The sequence below is a fragment of the Scyliorhinus canicula genome, chromosome 17 (assembly GCF_902713615.1).
Source record: "Scyliorhinus canicula chromosome 17, sScyCan1.1, whole genome shotgun sequence".
NCBI lineage: Eukaryota > Metazoa > Chordata > Chondrichthyes > Carcharhiniformes > Scyliorhinidae > Scyliorhinus > Scyliorhinus canicula.
In genome coordinates, this window is record NC_052162.1 from 125,937,701 (window position 1) to 125,957,501 (window position 19,801).

General features: G+C 52.8%; 1 protein-coding gene across 1 annotated transcript; it reads left to right on the forward strand.

Annotated features, from left to right (window-relative positions):
- The first annotated feature begins 743 nt into the window (after window positions 1–743).
- Window positions 744–3,976, forward strand: LOC119951209 (zinc finger protein 227-like). The gene has a single exon (XM_038774240.1). It carries the CDS (start codon window positions 1,012–1,014, stop codon window positions 2,299–2,301), a length of 1,290 nt encoding a protein of 429 aa, XP_038630168.1. The 5' UTR covers window positions 744–1,011; the 3' UTR covers window positions 2,302–3,976.
- The last annotated feature ends 15,825 nt before the right edge of the window (window positions 3,977–19,801 follow it).

The following is a 19,801-nucleotide window of genomic DNA, read 5'->3' on the forward strand; positions in this document are numbered from 1 at the left end:
CCGTCCTTCCGAGTCCGCTCCCTGGAGACTAGGCCGCGAATCCCCGAGGTCAGGTTGTTATACTTACTGCTCCAATACTCCATCCCTCCCTGGTGACTAGGTGTGGGGAATAGGTATTGGAGACGAGGTATTGGGGAATGAGAGCGGAAAGAATGTTATACAGAAACTAGAATTGTTTGTTCTGAATTTCTATCCGATACTGAGTTGACTTTGTAAACTCCTTCTGCAGGATATTACAAGAGGAGGAATTACAGACAGAAATCTCAATCGTCACGTCTCGATCTGACAGAGCCACTTGATTCCTTGGGACCTGAGTATCGTCGGCCTTTGAATCCAGAAGAATTCATGTTTCCGGATCTGTCGGCATCAAAACATTTAACCATCAGTGTGACTGGAAAAGCACACTCAATTCCTTAGAACCTGAATATCATTGGCCTTCGAATCTAAAGGAGAAATGTTTGTCTGTTCTGTCACTTTCAAAAGATTTTAAATATCAGTGTGACTGGAAAAGCACCGAGACACACACACACACCCGAGTGAGAGTGTTCCAGAGCACTGACTGTGGAAAGAGCTTTAACCAGTTACACAGCCTGAAAAAAACATCACACCATTCACAGCGCGGAGGGACCGTACATGTGTTCTGTGTGTGGATGAGACTTCAGCTGATTGTCCAACCTGGAGAAACACGAGGACACCCAAAACATGGAGAAACCATGGAAATGTGGAGACTGTGGGAAGGGATTCAGAGCCCCATCAGAGCTGGAGATTCATCGACGCATTCACACTGGGGAGAGGCCGTTCACCTGTGTGTGTGGGAAGGGATTCACTCAATTATCTCACCAGCAGTCACACCAGCGGGTTCACACTGCGGAGAGGCCGTTCAACTGCACTCAGTGTGGGAAGAGATTCAATCGGTTATATGCCCTGCGGATACACCAGCGAGGTCACACAGGGGAGAAGCCATTCACCTGCTCTCAGTGTGGGAAGAGATTCACTCAAATCTCCAGCCTGATGTCACACCAGCGAGTTCACACTGGGGGGAAGCTGTTCATCTGCCTACAGTGTGGGAAGAGTTTTAGACAGTTATCCAGTCTGAAGTCACATCAGCGAGGTCACACTGGGGAGTGGCCATTCACCTGCTCTCAGTGTGGGAAGGGATTCAGTCAGTTGTCCACCCTGCGGATACATCAGCGAGTTCACACTGGGGAGAAGCCATTCACTTGCACTCAGTGTGGGAAAAGATTTGGACATTTATCCAGCCTGAAGAAACACCAGCGAGTTCACACTGGGGAGAGGCCGTTCACCTGCTCTCTGTGTGGGAAGGGATTCAGATATTCATCCAACCTGCAGAAACACCAGCGAGTTCACACTGAGGAGAAGCCATTCACCTGCTCTCAGTGTGGGAAAGGATTCAATCGGTTAACCCACCTGCAGACACACCAGCGAGTTCACACTGGGGAGAGGCCGTTCACCTGTTCTTGGTGTGGGATGCGATTCACTCACTTATCTAGTCTGAAGATACACCAGCAAGTTCACACTGGGGAGAGGCCGTTCACCTGCTCTCAGTGTGAGAAAGGATTCACTCGGTTATCTAACCTGAAGACACACCAGCGTGTTCACACTGGGGAGAAGCCGTTCACCTGCTCTGTGTGTGAGAAAGGATTCACTCACTTATCTAATCTGAAGATACACCAGCAAGTTCACACTGGGGAGAGGCCATTCACCTGCTCTGTGTGTGAGAAAGGATTCACTCGGTTATCTAATCTGAAGACACATCAGCAAGTTCACACTGGCGAGAAGCCGTTCACCTGCTCTCAGTGTGGGAAGAGATTCATTCACTTATCTAGTCTGAAGACGCACCAGAGAGACCACACAGTAGAGAAGCCATTCACCTGCTCTGTGTGTGAGAAAGGATACACTCGATTATCTGACCTGAAGACACACCAGCGAGTTCACACTGGGGAGAAGCCATTCACCTGCTCTCAGTGTGGGATGCGATTCACTCGCTTATCTAGTCTGAAGGCACACCAGCGAGATCACACTGGGGAGAGGCCATTCACCTGTTCTGTGTGTAAGAAAGGATTCACTCGCTTATCTATTCTGAAGAGACACCAGCGGGTTCACACAGGGGAGAAGCCATTCACCTGCTCTGAGTGTGGGAAGGGATTCAGTGATTCATCCAACCTGCAGACACACCAGCGAGTTCACACTGGGGAGAGGCCGTTCACCTGCTCTCAGTGTGGGAAGGGATTCAATCAGTCATCCAACCTGCAGAGTCACCAGCGAGTTCACACTGGGTAGAGGCCAGTCACCTCCTCTCAATGTGGGAAGGGAAAGCATGATTCATTGCATCTCCTGAGACGCCAATAAATTGACCAGTGAATACAGGGGTTGGATTCTGCTGTTATTGTTTCTGCTCTCAGTTACATCCAGCACTGCAGTTTGTTCATTCTGTCAGTTGGTCAATGGGGAGGGTCCGAGGGATTCTTTCTGCTGGACTGGCCGGTCTCTCAGCTTTGCCTCCAGTGGGCTGATTCTCTTTGTCTTGTTGGAATACCTGGTTTCAAATTTCATAAGGATCACAGAATAAAAGGATGTTTCGCAAGTGAGAAGATATTCAGTTTGCATTTCTGTTTGGATCCCCAAAATCCTGCCACATTGCCATGAAGATGGGCCGTGATGGTTACATGGGTTTCTTTGTTTAATTTATCTGGGTGTTATTCACAGAAGAACACCATCAGGGTATGAGGGGCAAGTTGTCTACGGTGGACTGGGAAACTGATGGGAGACACAGAATAGCTAATATTTAAGGAATTATTACATATTTACCAGGGGCTCTCTCTCTCTATTGAGTTTTTTGTGGTATACAGACGAACGATCAGAGTGTACATACATACACAGTTGTTCTTTCTCGTGCATTATACACAGTGGTGGTTGTGGTTTCCTGTTTTCCGTTCCTCACTGTTTAATTTTGTTCCGTCTGTTGTTCTCCCCCCCCCCCCCCCCCCCTTTCTCTTTTCCTGCCCCCCTGCCCTTGTTTCTCAGCTTCTTTAGTTGGGCATGGCTGGGTTTCATGTCTCCCTGCCCCCCTCTCATTCCCCTATCCCCCCCCTTACTGTGTCATGACTGCCTTCTCCTGTTCTTTGTCTTCTCAGCTGTTGGCTACAAACAGGTCTTGGAACAACCAAGTGAACAGCTCCCACGTTTTGTGGAATCCTCTTCCGACCTCGGATGGCAAACTTTTGCTTGGCCCTTCCGAATTTTATTAACTATTACTGGGCAGCCAATATATTGATGGTTAGTGTTGAAGTCAGATTTAGAAAGAAGATTTTAGATAAACGTACCCTGGCTTAGATGCCTGTATCAGTGGCAATTTGTAGGAATAGATAGTGTATAAAATGCTTGTGATTTTATAACCTGAGAATTACTAATATCAGAAAGGGCACAAAATGGGTGTTAGCTGAGCTAGCCACATTGCTGAACAATCATTAGCTAGGTTACTTGCAAACTGGTACAAATAACATCATTTAATGACAGACAGCAGAGTTAGTCAGGGAGGCAGGAATGATTGATATCAAGGAATTGAATGTGAAACATACATGGGGAGTTTTTAGGGAAGATTTTATCAGCACTGATAACAGCTCCACAGGACAAAGAGCAGAATGTATCCTCACCAGCTCACGGTCTCCAGGTGCAGGCAGGAGACATAACTTTAAGTTAGTTTTGAGTGACTTCTTCATGAAGTTAGGGGTTGGTAAGACACCAACCCACTTTACGTAATGTCAAATTTAATTGGATATATATCTAATGTATGTAATCTATAATCAGTATTGGACAAGGTCCGGCTGGAATGGGCTGTGCAGCTGTTTTGAAAAATATAAGAATGGATGTTTTCCTTTGTTCAGTGGAGAGATGGTCTGGGACTGTAACCATCTCCCCACCGGTGAAATAAAGTGTTTGATGTGAGAACCAGTAACCCTGGGCGTTGAGTGATTTGTTAGAGATTCTCTCCCGCTAACAGTTAGGAAGTGGGGGAGGGGTCGGTGTGGGAGCGCGTGGAGGCGGCATCTTGTAAGGGTACAAGTTTGGAGACTTTACTAACGGCGACTCTACCGTTCTCGCCGGCTCGGTATTCCACAAGCCCAGTGGTAGTGGCAGCCCTGAGGGTGTGGGGGCAATGGAGGCAGCACATGAGATGGGAGGGGGTGTTGGTGCGGTCACGGATCTGTGATGGTCACCATTTTATTCCGGGAGGATTGGTCGGAGGCTTTAGGAAATGGTATCGGGCAGGGATCGAGAGATTTGGTAATGTCTTCGTTGAGGAGGGTTTCCCGAGCCTGGAGACACTCGAGGAGGAGTTTGATTTGCCGGGTGGGAACGGGTTTACGCTCCCTGCAGGTATGGGACTTTGCCCAGAGACAGGTCCCAAGTTTTCCTCGCCTCCCCCTAAGGGGACTACAGGATATGGTGATGTCAAAAACAGGGGTTAGAGAGGGGAGGGTCTCGGAAATAGACAAGGAATTGATGGAGCGAGAAGGGGTCCCAATCGGGGAGGTAAAGAGGAAGTGGGAGGAAGAGTTGGGAGGAGTGTTAGAAGTCTGACTATGGGAAAAGGCCTTGAAGAGAGTTAATTCATCCTCGTCGTGTGCCAGGCTTAGCCTGATCCAGTTCAAGGTGGTTCACAGGGCTCATCTGACTGTGGCCCGGATGAGTAGGTTTTTTTGAGGAAGTGGAGGATAGGTGCGGGCGGGTGGGGGAAACCCAGCGAACCACGTACACATGTTCTGGGCATGTCCGAAGTTGAGGGGATTCTGGCAGGGATTTGTGGACTTCATGTCAGAGGTCCTGGAAGGGAGGGTGACTCCGAGTCAATATTTGGGGTGTCAGAAGATCCGGAGGGTGGGGGGGAGAGAAGCCGACGTTTTGGCCTTTGCCTCCCTGGTGGCCCGGAGATGGATTTTGTTGGGATGGAGGGACTCGGAGCCTCCAAAGTCAGGAGTGTGGGTCAGTGACATGGCCGGGTTTCTCAGGCTGGAAAAGATTAAGTTCACCTTGAGAGGTTCAATTCAGGGGTTTGCTCGGAGGTGGCAGCCGTTCATCGACTTCTTCCAGGAAAACTTTTTTTTTATAAATGTTTTTTATTCAGTTTTCATGTTTTATATTGAACAAATTACAAATTGTTAGAGAGTGAAAAAAAAACACGCAAAAATTAACATATATATTTACAGGTGAGCATCTTCGTAGTAATAACTGTGGCCTCCCCCTCTTTGCCGGCATACATATTTTACATTCCCCAACATGTTTATTGGCATTTATTTAGTTTGGTTTTGGGCCTTAGCTAGCCATCAAACCCCCGTAACGAGCCCGTAGCCCCCCCCTCCCCGCCGGCTACCTTCCCCCGACTATTCTTCCTCTTGTACGTTGGCCACAAACAGGTCCCGGAACAATTGCATGAATGGCTCCCACGTTCTGTGGAAGCCGTCGTCCGACCCTCGGATGGCGAATTTGATTTTCCCCATTTGGAGAGAATCCGAGAGGTCGGACAGCCAGTCTGCAGCTCTGGGCGGTGCTGCTGACCGCCAGCCAAACAGGATTCTACGGCGGGCAATCAGGGAGGCAAAGGCAAGGGCGTCCGCCCTCCTCCCCAGGAATAGATCTGGCTGGTCTGAAACCCCGAAGACCGCCACTATCGGGCATGGCTCCACCCTCACCCCCACCACTTTGGACATAGCCTCGAAGAAGGCTGTCCAGTACTCCACAAGTCTGGGGCAAGACCAGAACATGTGGGCGTGGTTGGCCGGGCCTCTTTGGCACCGCTCACATCTGTCCTCCACCTCCGGGAAGAACCTACTCATACGGTTTCTCGTTAAGTGGGCTCTATGTACCACTTTTAGTTGCGTCAGGCTGAGCCTTGCGCACGTGGAGGTGGAGTTGACCCTATGCAGTGCTTCGCTCCAGAGTCCCCACCCTATCTCCATCCCCAGGTCGTCCTCCCATTTCCTTCTTGTTGCGTCCAGTACGGTGTCGTCCCTATCTACCAGTCGGCCATACATGTCACTACAGTTCCCTTTCTCTAGGATACTTGCGTCCAGTAGGTCTTCCAGTAGTGTCTGTCGTGGCGGTTGTGGGTACGTCCTTGTCTCCTTTCGTAGGAAGTTTTTGAGCTGCAGGTACCGTAGCTCGTTCCCCCCAGCTAGCTGAAATTTCTCTGTCAGTTCGTCCAGTGTTGCGATCCTGTCGTCCGTGTATAGGTCCCTGACTGTCAGTGTCCCCCCGTCCTGTCTCCACCTTTTGAAGGTGGCGTCAGTCAGTGCTGGTTTGAACCTATGGTTGTTGCAGATGGGAGCCTTGTCCGACATTTTGTTCAGGCCAAATTGCTGCCGCAGTTGGTTCCAGGATTGGAGGGTGGCTGTCCCCACTGGGCTGCTGGAGTGTTTTTTGGGTGGAGATGGGAGTGCTGCCGTGGCGAGGGCCCGGAGGGAGGTCCCCATGCAGGAGGCCTCCTCCGCACGCACCCACTCGGCTTCTGGCTCCTGGATCCATCCCCTTACTCGCTCGGCTGTTGCCGCCCAGTGGTAGAATTGTAGATTCGGGAGGGCTAGCCCCCCCCTGGATTTTGTTTTCTGTAGGACCTTCTTTGGGATCCTAGCATTTTTAACCCCCCCCATACGAACGCCATGATAACTTTGTCCAGCGCTATGAAGAAGGCCTTGGGGATGTAGATCGGAATGGATCTAAACAGGAAGAGGAACCTGGGCAATACGTTCATTTTGATCGTCTGGACTCTTCCTGCGAGGGAGAGTGGGAGTGTGTTCCATCTTTGCAGGTCCTTTTTTACTTCCTCCGCCAGGCTGGTGAGGTTCCATTTGTGGATCCCTTTCCAGTCATGGGCTATTTGGATCCCCAGGTAGCGGAATTTATGTCGGGCTTGTTTGAACGGCAGCCCCTTTAGTGCTGCCCCCCCCCCCCCCCCCCCTGCTGAGTACTGGGAAGATCTCGCTTTTGCTCATGTTGAGTTTGTAGCCCGAGAAGGCTCCAAACTCTTTCAGGAGCGCGATGATTCCGTCCATGCTGCTTTGTGGGTCCGAGATGTAGAGGAGCAGATCGTCTGCATAGAGTGAGACTCTGTGCTCTCTGCCTCCCCTTCGGATCCCCCTCCAATTTTTTGCTGCCCTGAGCGCAATTGCTAGCGGTTCGATTGCTAGTGCGAACAGCAGTGGGGACAGTGGGCATCCTTGTCTGGTGCCCCTGTGCAGCTGGAAGTATTGGGAGTTGGTATTGTTGGTCCGTACACTCGCCATGGGGGCGTTGAATAGGAGTTTTACCCACGCGGTGAACCCTGTTCCAAGCCCGAACCGCTCCAGTACCTCTATGAGGTATTTCCATTCGACTCTGTCGAAGGCCTTTTCTGCGTCCAGGGAGACGATCACCTCTTATGTTCTCTCCCCGGAGGGGGTCATTATCACGTTCAGCAGGCGCCTGATGTTCGAGGTGAGCTGTCTACCTTTGACGAAGCCCGTCTGGTCCTCTGTGACCACCTCAGGTACACAGTCTTCTAGCCTTTTGGCTAGGATTTTGGCCAGTATTTTGGCGTCTGCGTTCAGCAGAGATATGGGTCTGTATGACCCACATTCCGTTGGGTCTTTGTCTTTCTTAGGTATCAGCGAGATTGAGGCCTGTGCTAACGTGGGTGGCAGTGTGCCCCTAGCTAGCGAGCCTGTGAACATCTCCCGCAGGTGCGGGGCCAGCGCTGTCGCAAATTTTTTGTAGAAGTCCGCCGGGAATCCGTCCGGTCCCGGCGCTTTCCCCGTCTGCATGGAGCTGATACTGTCCATGATCTCTCCCAGTGCTAGTGGTGCTTCCAGGTCCCGTTTCCTTCCCTCTCCCACGACTGGTATGACCAGTCCATCAAGGAACCGGTTCATCCCAGCCTTCCCCGTTGGGGGCTCTGAGGTGTACAGCTCTTGGTAGAAGGCCTTGAAGGTTTTGTTAATCCTCTCTGGTTCTGTTTCCAACATGCCTCTGGTACCCCTGATTTGCCCAATGTCTCTGGTGGCTGCCTGCTTTCTCAGCTGGTGTGCCAACAGGCGGCTGGCTTTGTCTCCGTGTTCGTACAGGGCCCCGCGTGCCTGGCGGAGTTGGTGCACTGCTTTCCTGGTGGAGAGCAGGTCAAAGTTCCTTTGTAATTCTTTTCTCTCCGCCAGGAGCTCTACGGTCGGGGCCTCGGAGTATTTACGGTCTACCTCCAGTATGGAGTCGACCAGCTTCTGCCCAGCCACCCTTTCCTCCCTATCTCTTTGCGCTTTGAAGGCAATGATTTCCCCTCTTATTACGGCCTTAAGCGCTTCCCAGAACGTGGAGGATGATACCTACCCGTTTTGGTTGTTCTCTGTGTACTCCGCTATGGTCCGCGCTATCCTTTCGCTGAAGGCCTTGTCAGCTAGTAAGGCACCGTCCAACCTCCATGTGGGGCGCTGGGCCCTTCCCGTCTCCAGCCGCACGTCCATGTAGTGTGGGGCGTGGTCTGATATCACAATTGCGGAGTATTCCTCCTTGTCTATCCCTGGAAGCACCGTTTTCCCCACCACAAAGAAGTCAATTCTGGAGAACACGTTGTGTACTGGGGAGAAGAAGGAGAATTCTTTCTCCCCCGGGTGGGCGAACCTCCAGGGGTCCACAGCTCCCATCTGCTCCATAAAGTGACCGAGTTCCCTTGCCATGTTTGAGGTTTTCCCCGTTTTGGGGTTTGATCTGTCCGTCTTTGGGTCCTGTACACAGTTGAAGTCCCCCCCCATGATTAGACGATGCGTCGCTATGTCCGGGATTTCTGCCATGGTCTTTTGGATGAAGCTCGTGTCGTCCCAGTTGGGCGCGTACACGTTGACTAAGACTACCGGCGCCCCATCCAGGGCCCCGCTGACCATGACATATCGCCCCCCTGGGTCTGTAACCGTCTTTGTCGCCCTAAACATTGTCCTCTTGCCGATCAGTATCGCCACCCCCCTGGCCCTTGTCCCATAGCAGGAATGGTAGGTTTGTCCCACCCAGCCCTTCCTTACCCGCAGTTGGTCCTGCTCCCTCAGATGCGTCTCTTGGAGGAAGACTATGTCGGCCCTCATATTTCTGAGGTGGGTGAGGACTCTGGATCTCTTCACTGGGCCGTTAAGTCCCCTTACGTTCCAGGTGATTATCCTGGTGGGGGGCTTCTGCCCCCTCGTTCCTGTGGGATTAACCATATTTGTCTGGTGGACGAGCCCCTGCCCTCCGGGGTTTCCCTTTGTTAGGGGGCCGTCCAGGATGGCAACTATCACTGCTCTCCCCATGCGGTCGGGTCTCTGCGCTCCGGGGTTTCCCCTTGTCCCGGGGGCACCCGCCATGGCCGTCCACTGTGTGTCCGCCACGCGGGTAGTCCCCTGCACTCTGGGGGGCCCCTTTGCCCACAGACCGTACTGGGTGGGTGCTTGCAGCGGTTCCTTGTTCCGAGCCCTTGGTTGTGGTACTTTGTAGCCCTGTTCCTTTTCTGGCCTTGTTTGTCCCTTTGACCCTACCTTTCCCCTCCCTGTGTGCCCCCCCCTGGTCTCTCCCTCTACCCTCCTCCCCTGTATACCCCTCCTTTGCTCCTCTATACCCTATTCCTGTCCCCGTTTGCTCTCCCGACTTTGGTGGGTGACCCCCCCCCCCCCCCCTCCCCTGCCTGGCGCCTTCCCTCCTGTTGGGGGTGCGCAGCGGCCCTGCTTTGTTGTGTGCCCCCGGCGCTAGCTTTCCTGCTATTACGGTGGCTCCCCTCTCGGAGGTTGTTGTCTCGCTTCTCCTCTACCTGGCCTCTACGGTTTTCTGCCTGCTCTTCCCCCATCCTACCCATTGGCGTGTCGTTGCTCCTTGCCAGGGGCCTCTCGTCCCTACCCCCCCTGCTGTTCTTCCAGTCCGTGCTCCTCGACGAATCTATTCGCCTCAGCAGGGGCTGTAAAGAAATATTCCTTGTTTTGGTATGTGACCCAGAGCTTCGCTGGGTACAGCATACCAAAACGCACTTTGTTCCTGTAGAGAGCCGCTTTCGCTCTGTTAAACTCAGCCCGTTTCTTAGATATATCCACTCCAAGGTCTTCATATATTCGGATGGTGTGCCCGTCCCATTTGCTGGCTCTATTTTCCTTGGCCCAGCGCAGGATTGCCTCCCTATCCCGGTACCGGTGCAGTTTGGCTATGACTGCTCTCGGTTGATCCCCTTCCTTGGGCTTCGGGCGCAGCGACCGATGTGCTCTGTCCAGATCCGGTGGGGTGGGGAAAGCTTTCCTGCCCACTAAGTTGCCCAGCATTGCAGCCACGTATTTTGTGGGGTTTCTACCCTCAGTCCCCTCTGGCAGGCCCACTATCCTAACATTTTGCCTTCTCGAGCTGTTTTCTTGGTCGTCTACCCTGCCCTTCAGGCTCCCCTGCGTTGCGCGCAGACTCGCCACTTCCCTTTCTAGGGCCGTGACCCGGTCGCTCATGTCTGTCACTGCTTTCTCTAGCTCCTTAATGGTTGCCTCATGGGCTTCCAGTTTCCCCCCTTGAGCTTCCAGTTTCTTCCCTTGAGCTTCCACTTTCTCCTCCAATCTGGTCAGAGCCTGCTGCACCCCTGACATGGCCCTGGCCACTGCTGCCTGTGCTGCGGCCTCTGCGTCTGCTTTCAACTCTGCCTTGATTGCCTGCAGCTGCTCCCTCACCACCTCAGTAAAGGCTGCCTTCCAGTTCACGCCCCCCTCTAACCCCAGGGGAGAGGGCACCTGTCTGTCCGGCTCTTTTTGATGCGGCGGTACATCCGTCCCGCTGCTTCGTGTGCTAATCCGCTCGCGTGAGAAGGCTTGCCTTTTGTCCCGCCTGCTTTTGGTGCCCCCTTTCCCTTGGCTCCCTTCTGGCGTTTTTTTCTCCCCCTTCCCCTTCATCTTTTCTTCTCCCCTTGTTTTTCTGTTCCCCCTTTTTCGATGCCCGATTTTTATTTTATTTATTTGTTTATTAATTATTTTGTCCCACCTCCTTTTATGCAACTCCCCTCAGGTGGGCTTGCTTTGATGGGAGTGGGTGTAGAGAAAGAGAAAATAATATATATCCCTCCCCCTTTCTCTTTAAAAGTGTACTTTTTTTAAAATAAAAGTACTCTTTTTTTTTCTCCCCCCCTCACTTTTCCCCTACCTCTCTCACGCAGGAGAGAGAGAGAGAGAGTGAGAGGAGTCTGTCCAGTTCTTTGTTCTTGCCACGTGGTGGCTGCTGCCGGTTTTTTTTTTGGGGGGGGGGTGTATGTGGAGACTCCGCTCCGGGCCTGCTGGGGGGGGGGGGGGAGACGCGGCTCCGGGCCTGTTTGGGGGGGGGGGGGGGAGACCTCCGCTCCGGCCCTGGGGGGGGGGGGGGGGTGGTAGACACCGCCTCCGGCCCTTGGGGGGGGTATGGGACGCCGCTCCGCTCCGCTCCTTGGGGGGGGGGGGGGGGGGGTAGACTCCCCTCCGGCCCTTGGGGGGGGGGGGGTATGGACGCCGCTCCGCTCCGGCCCTTGAGGGGGGGGGGGGAGGGTAGACTCCGCTCTGGTCCTTGGGGGGGGGGGGGGGGGGGGGGGTGGGGTTATGGACGCCGTTCCGCTCCGCTCCTTGGGGGGGGGTGGTATGGACGCCGCTCCGCTCCGCTCCTTGGGGGGGGGGGGGGTATGGACGCCGCTCCTTTGGGGGGGGGGGTCTGGACGCTGCTCCGCTCCGGCCCCTGGGGGGGGGGGGGGGGGGGGGGGGGGGGGGGGGGGGGGGGGGGATGTAGACGCCGCTCCGCTCTGCCGCCGCCCGGGCCTCTCCTGCCGCTGCTCCTGCTGCTGCCGCCGCTGCCGCCGAGGATCCCTCGGTGACCGGTTTGTTTTGTAGGGGGGGGGGGGGTGCGCGTCCTTTCCCTTCCCTTCCCTGTTCTCCACCGCTACGGGAGCCCCTCACCTTGCGACCGCTCCGCTTGCTGACCGGAAGTCTTCTCTTCCAGGAAAACTGACTGTCAGCAGTAAGGGGGGGGGGGGGGGGGGGCGGGGGGGAATGGGAGGCACGGCGGGGGGGGGGGAATGGGAGGCACGGCGGGGGGGGAATGGGAGGCTCGGGGGGGGGGATGATAGGCTCGATGGGGGGGGATGGGAGGCTCGGCGGGGGTGGAATGGGAGGCTCGGCTGGGGGGGGGAAATGGGAGGCTAGGCAGGGGGGGAATGGGAGGCTCGGCGGGGGGGAATGGGAGGCTCGGCGGGGGGGGAATAGGAGGCACGGCGGGGGGAGGGAATGGGAGGCACGGCGGGGGGGGAATGGGAGGCTCGGCGGGGGGGGATGATAGGCTCGACGGGGGGGATGGGAGGCTCGGCGGGGGTGGAATGGGAGGCTCGGCTGGGGGGGGGAAATGGGAGGCTAGGGCAGGGGGGGAATGGGGAGGCTCGGCGGGGGGGGAATGGGAGGCTCGGCGGGGGGGGAGGGGATGGGAGGCTCGGCGGGGGGAATGGGAGGCTTGGCGGGGGGAATGGGAGGCTCGCCGGGGGGGAATGGGAGGCTAGGCAGGGGGGGAATGGGAGGCTCGGCGGGGGGGAATGGGAGGCTCGGCGGGGGGGGGGGGGAATGGGAGGCTCGGCGGGGGGGGGAATGGGAGGCTCGGCGGGGGGGGGGGGGAATGGGAGGCTCGGCGGGGGGAATGGGAGGCTCGGCGGGGGGAATGGGAGGCTCGGCGTGGGGGGGGGGGAATGGGAGGCTCGCGGGGGGAATGGGAGGCTCGGCGTGGGGGGGGGGAATGGGAGGCTCGGCGGGGGGAATGGGAGGCTCGGCGTGGGGGGGGGGAATGGGAGGCTCGGCGGCGGGGGGGAATGGGAGGCTCGGCGGGGGGAATGGGAGGCTCGGCGGGGGGGGGGGGAATGGGAGGCTCGGCGGGGGGGGGGAATGGGAGGCTCGGCGGAGGGGAATGGGAGGCTCGGCGGGGGGGGGAATGGAAGGCTCGGCGGGGGGGGGGGAATGGGAGGCTCGGCGGGGGGGAGGGGGAATGGGAGGCTCGGCGGGGGGGGGGAATGGGAGGCTCGGCGGAGGGGAATGGGAGGCTCGGCGGGGGGGGGGAATGGGAGGCTCGGCGGGGGGGGGGGAATGGGAGGCTCGGCAGTGTAAAATAAGGACGGGGAATCTAATATACGGGGAGTTAGCAGCTCGGGCGGGGGGGGGGGGTGGTGGGGGGGGGGGGCGGGAGTTGGGTATTTTATGGTGATGTTGTTGCGGGTGTCGGTCCGCTCGCTTGTTTTGAATGTTAAATTGTTGAACTGAAAATCACAAATGCTTCAATAAAATGTTTTCTGAAAAACATATCGCCCCTTAAGGGAGATAAACCTGGGCAGTATGTTCATTTTGATCGTCTGCACCCTCCCCGCCAGGGTGAGTGGGAGTGTGTTCCATCTCTGCAGGTCCTGTTATACCTCCTCCGTCAGGCTGGTCAGGTTCCAGTTGTGGATCCCTGTCCAGTGATGAGCGATTTGGATCCCCAGGTAGTGGAATATGTGCCGGGCCTGTTTAAACGGCAGCCACTCCAGCTCTGCTCCTCCCCCTTGCGGATTCACCGGGAAGATCTCGCTTTTGCTCCGGTTAATTTTGTCGCCCAAAAAGGTTCCAAACTCTTTCAAAAGCCCCATAATTCCTCCCATGCTGCTTTGCGGGTCTGAGATGTAGATGAGCAGATCATCTGCATCGAGCAAAGCTCTGTGTCTCCTCCCGGATCCCTTTCCACTTCTTTGCCACCCTCAGCCCGATCACTTGTGGTTTGATCGCCAGGGCGAATAGCAGCGGGGATAACAGTCATCCCTGCCTTGTGCCTCTGTGCGGCTGGAAGTATTTAGAGCTGGTGGGGGCATTATACAGGGGGTTTCATCCAGGCAATGAACCCTGTTCCAAGCCCAAACCGCTCCAGTACCTCTATGAGGCACTTCCACTCAACTCTGCCAAAGGTCTTTTCTCTGTCCAGGGAGACAATCACCTCAAGTTGTCTCTCCACGGATGGAGTTGTGATCATGTTTTAAGTTCCTTATGTCCTCTTCGCAATTTACTTTCCTGCCTATCTTTGTGTTACTGGAACATAGGAGCAGGAGTTGGTCAATTCAGCCCATCGAGCATGATTCACCATTCAATACGATCATGGCTGATCATCCACTTCAATGCCTCCCCCCCCCCCCCCCCCCCCCCCCCCCACTATCCCTATAACGTTTTGTGTTATTGGTATTTAGAAATCTGTCAGTCTCTGCTTTAAACACACTCAGTGACTGAGCTCCCACAGCCCTCTGGGGTAGATAATTCCAAAGATTCACAACTTGTGGATCTCTGTAGATCAAACCATTGCCCCGTTCTTTTCTCATATCCCTGTCGGCTTATTTCCCTCAAAAGCCCATCCAATTTCCCTTTGGAAACATTCCAACATCTCTGCTTCTACCCCCCTCATAGGAAGTGGCTTCCAGGAATTTCCCACTTTCTTCATATACAAACAAGTCTCAGAGAGCACAGAAAGAGGCCATCCCGCCCATCATTCCCATGCTAGCACTTTGAATGAACTATCTAATTAGTCCCATCGCTCTGCAAGTTTCTTTTCCCACAGAATCTGTCCAGTTCCCTTTTGAAAGTTACAGTTGAATTTACTTCAGGCACCATTGTCAGGCAGTGAATCCCAACAGCTTGTTCTGTTTTAAATCTAATAATTTCATGATATATTGAGTTTGGATTTTCACACGGTATTTGAAATGGAGAGAAAATCAAGCCTCAGTCTTTGAGTGATCTTCATGAATGGGCACAATGTGATATACCCAAGTTTTCAGTGCCAAGGTGCCATCCGGCAGTGCCAAGGTACCCATGTTCCAGGGGAAGGCCAGGGGTCCACCCTGACCACTCCAGGGCCTCCAATGGCCTGGGAGACCCCTCGGGTGCCGTGATGCCTGGTCCATGTCTGTGTGGACCAGTAACACTCGGCGCCCGCTTGACCGCTCGCTGGGGAGCCGGTTAGATCACCGGGGGCTATTAGAGGGTCCTTCCGTTAATGAGATGGAGATTGGCCTTCATTGGCGCTCGACCTCGCCAACGGGAGTGGGCTGGTTAGGTCGGAAACTGATTAGCGCTTGGCGTGGTTCCCAATTCCGGACTCTCCAGCGGACTAACCGGCTCGCCTGGATCAATATGGCCATTAGATCACGGCTTGAGTTTTATTTGCTGTAAAAATGTAAACACTTAATTGCTATGTATGTAAAAAATGTGCAATGAGGATAAATGTACTGGCAAGAGAGACCTTCAAACTCTGATTCGCCTCAACATTTGAAACTCTGAATAAGGGATTGTATAGAATCAGATAAAGGGATAGTATGAAACAGCTCTATTGTATTCCTGTCTGAGATAATGAGAGAAGGTGGTGTCAGTAATTGGGGATCCAATTAAATTAATCCAGTGACCAAATTGACCAATGGTCATGTTACAACAGGCCCAACTCTGACGTGAGGTATTGGTCACTTTGGGGATAAAAGTAGAGGTTCTGAAGGTCTTCCTTGCTGGCCAAGTACTGAAGATCCAGAGGCTGAGTTCCAAGGAAATTACTGTCAAAGAAGGAGCCAGACTCCCGAGGCTGAATTCCACAAGAATTACTGTCAAAGAAGGAGCCAGAGAGGGTTACGCTGCTACAGACTGATCACCCACATGAAGTTGGAAAAGTCAATGTCTTAAAGTTGTTCAGTAAACCTTTTTCATTTAATAAACTTATTTTAAAATGTTTTATTTAAAGAATTCTCCCTTTGTCTCAGTTGTTTAAAATCTTGCCTGAACCAAAGTGAATTTATTAAATGGTAAGTTGGGGGTGGCTAAAATCAATTAATTTCCAGATAACAAGATCAGATAACACAAATCTTCAATTTTAAAACTTGCATTTCTGTAGCGCCTTTCACAACCACAGGACGTCCCAAAGTGCTCGAAAGTCAATTAAGTGCTTTTGAAGTGGAGTCACTGTTGTAATGTAGGAAACGCAGCAGCCAATTTACACACAGCAAGATCCCACACACAGCAATGTGATAATGAGCAGATGATCTGTTTTTAGTGATGTTGATTGAGGGATAAATATTGACCAGGACACAGGGGATAACTCCTCTGCTCTTCTTCAAAATAGTGACTGTGGGAACTTTTACACCCACCTGAGAGGGGCAGACACGGGCGGCACGGTAGCACAATGGTTAGCACTATTGCATCACAGCTCCTGGGTCCCAGGTTCGATTCCCGGAATGGCGTCACTGTCTAAGCAGAGTCTGCACGTTCTCCCCGTGTCTGCGTAGGTTTCCTTTGAGTGCTCCGGTTTCCTCCCATAGCCCAAAGGTGTGCAAGTTCGGTGGATTGGCCATTCTAAATTGCCCTTAATGTCGGCAGGGGTTATGGTGGAGGTGTGGGCTTGGGTAGGGTGCTCTTTCCAAGAGCCGGTGCAGACTCGATCGGCCAAATGGCTTCCTTCTGCACTGTAAATTCTATGATGACAGGGCCTCAATTTAACATCTTATTTGAAAGAAGGTTCTGACAGTGCAGCACTCCCTCAATGCTGGGACAAGAAAGGCTGGATGTGATTCTTGTCCTTGGGTCTGGACTGGGATTTGAACCAACAACCTTCTAACCCAGAGGTGAGAGCTGCCCACTGAGCCATGACTGACACTATAAAGGGAAAGTTACCTTTTAAAACCTTTTTACCCTTTGCCTCCAGTGCCTAAATCTAATAATAAAAACCCCAGTATAAATAACATGGATTTGACTGACTAATATTGAAGTGTTTGTTTCGAGCCACAAGTTTTGACTTCCCATTTGAGCCTCGGGCACCTTTCTGTCTCTATTGCTCGTGTCAATGACAGCCAGGCAACGGAGCTGAGGGCTGAATTTAGCTGAGAATAACGGGGCCTGTGCCCAGTTGGAGAACTGTCATGGGCGTCGCACTAATAGACAGGAAGGTGCTGGAGGACTGACTGGGAAATGGGCCTCCAGCCAATTGTTATATCGGTCACTCGGAGCTAAAGAGAAACTCGTCTCTTTAAATACCTATACAGGGAAGAGGCTGCAATGAAATCTGTCCCTTTAAACCTGCACAAAAGCAGGAGGCTCAGATTCACAGGCTGCAGGAGGCGTCCATTCAGCCCATCATGCCCCTGCTATCTCTTTGAAAGGAATCACTGATTCATCCAACTGCTTTGCCCACAGCCCTGTAAATTCTTCCCTTTCAAGTATTTACCCTTTAGAAAGATACTTTTGAATCTGCTTTGAGGCAGGTCAGAACAACTCATTGCTTCAAAAATTAAAATAAGATCTCATAGAGTCCTACAGCACAGAAATGGCCCTTCGGTCAATTGCGTCTGCACTGGTCAGAAACAATCACCTAACTATTCTAATCCCATTATCCAGCACTTGGCCCATAGCCTTGGCATCGCAAATGCACGTCTAATAATAATAATTTTTATTGACACAAGTAGGTTTACATTAACACTGCAATGAAGTTACTGCGAAAAGCCCCTAGTCTCCACTTCCCGGCGTCTGTTCGGAGGGAGAATTCAGAATATCCAAATGACCAAACAGCAGGTCTTTTGGGACTTGTGGGAGGAAGCCAGAGCACCCGGAGGAAACCCGCGCAGAACAGGGAGAACGTGCAGAGTCTGCAGACAGTGACCCAAGGGGAAAATCGAACCTGGGACCCTGGCAGTAAGTTCCAAACTCATTCCACTCTGCGTGAAAACATTTTTCCCCCTCTAAACCTCCTGCCCCATACCTTAAACCCATGTCCCCTGGTGATTGATCCTTCCAAAAAGGGGAAATATTTCTTCCTATCAACTCTATCTCTGCCCCTCATAATTTTATACATCACAATCAAGTCTCCCCTCAGTCTCCACTGCTCAAAGGAAAGCAACCCCTGTCTATCCAATCTCTCTTCATAACTAAAACTCTCCAGCCCAGGCAACATCCTGGTAAATCTCCTCTGCAGCCTTTCCCGTGTTATCACACCCTCCTATAATGTGGATTCCAGAACTGCACACAATACTCTAGCTGTGGCCTAACCAACATTTCATACATTTCCAGCTTCACCCTGCATTTAAACTCTCAGCCTTGGCTAATAAAGGCAAGTATACCATATGCCTCACCCACTGTCTCCACCAGCCCTGCTACCTTAAGGGCCTGGTGTACATGTACACCAAGGACCCCCTGATGCTCAGTGCTTCCCAGGGTGCTGCCATTTATCATGTATTCCCTTAATTGTCTTGCCCGTCTATATTCTCCTGTAATCTAAAGCTATCCTCCTCACTATTTACCACCCCACCAATTTTCATGTCACCCGCAAACTTACTGATCAACCCTCCTACATTCATGTCTAAGCCATTTATATAAACCAGAAACAGCAAGGCACCAACACTGACCCCTGTGGGACCCCACTAGACACAGGCTTCCAGTCAGAAAAACACCCCTCCAACTATCCCCCTCTGCTTCCTGCCACTCAGCCAATTTTGGATCCAATTTGCCCAATTTCTTTGGATCCCAGTGATTCTCACCATCTTAGTCTCCCATGTGGGACCTTATCAAGAGCCGAGCTGAAGTCCAAATCAACAATGTCAGATGCATTTCCCTCATCTCCAGACCTGGTCACCTCTTTGAAAAAATCAATCAAGTTGGTCAGACATGACCTGCCCTTAACAAAACCATGTTGACTATTCTTGATTACAGTAAGAAGTCTTACAACACTAGGTTAAAGTCCAACAGGTTTGTTTCAAACACGAGCTTTCGGAGCACTGCTCTTTCCTCAGGTGAATGAAGAGGTATGTTTCAGAAACATATATATAGACAAAGTCAAAGATGCCAGACAATACTTACAATGCAAGCATTTGCAGGTAATTAAATCTTTACAGATCCAGAGAGTGGGTTAACCCCAGGTTAAAGAAGTGTGAATTGTCTCAAGCCAGGGCAGTTGGAAGGATTTCACAACCCAGGCCAGATGGTGGGGGATGAATGTAAGGCAACATGAATCCCAGGTCCTGGTTGAGGCTGCACACGTGTGCAGAACTTGGCTATAAGTTTCTGCTCAGCGATTCTGCATTGTCGCGCTTGAAGAACGCTTACCCGGAGATCGGAGGCTGAACGCCCTTGATTGATGAAGTGTTCCCCGACTGGAAGGGAACATTCCTGCCTGGCGGTTGTCACACGATGTCTGTTCATTCATTGTCGCAGCATCTGCATGGTCTCGCCAATGTACCACTCTTCGGACATCCTTTCCTGCAGCGTATGAGGTAGACAACATTGGCCGAGTCACACAAGTATGTACCGCATACCTGGTGGGTGGTGTTCTCACATGTAATGGTGGTATCCATGTCAATGATCTGGCACGTCTTGCAGAGATTGCAATGGCAGGGTTGTGTGGTGTCGTGGTCTCTGTTCTGAAGGCTGGGTAGTTTACTGGCAAGATGTTCATCTTCATCGATGATGTGTTGAAGGCTGCGAAGAAGATGTCGTAGTTTCTCCGCTCCGGGAAAGTACTGGACGACGAAGGGTACTCTGTCGGTTGTGTCCCGTGTTTGTCCTCTGAGGAGGTTGGTGCGGCTTTTTGCTGTGGTGCGTTGGAACTGTTGATCAATGAGTCAAAGGCCATATTCCGTTCGTACAAGGGCATCTTTCAGCGTCTCTAGATGTCTGTTACGCTCCTCCTCATCTGAGCAGATCCTGTGTACATGGAGGGCTTGTCCATAGGGGATGGCTTCTTTAATGTGTTTAGGGTGGAAGCTGGAGAAGTGCAGCATCGTGAGGTT

What these genes read in the sequence shown, in the direction of transcription:
- LOC119951209 (XM_038774240.1), top strand. Translation starts at nt 1,012, where the DNA reads ATGTCACACCAGCGAGTTCACACTGGGGGGAAGCTGTTCATCTGCCTA.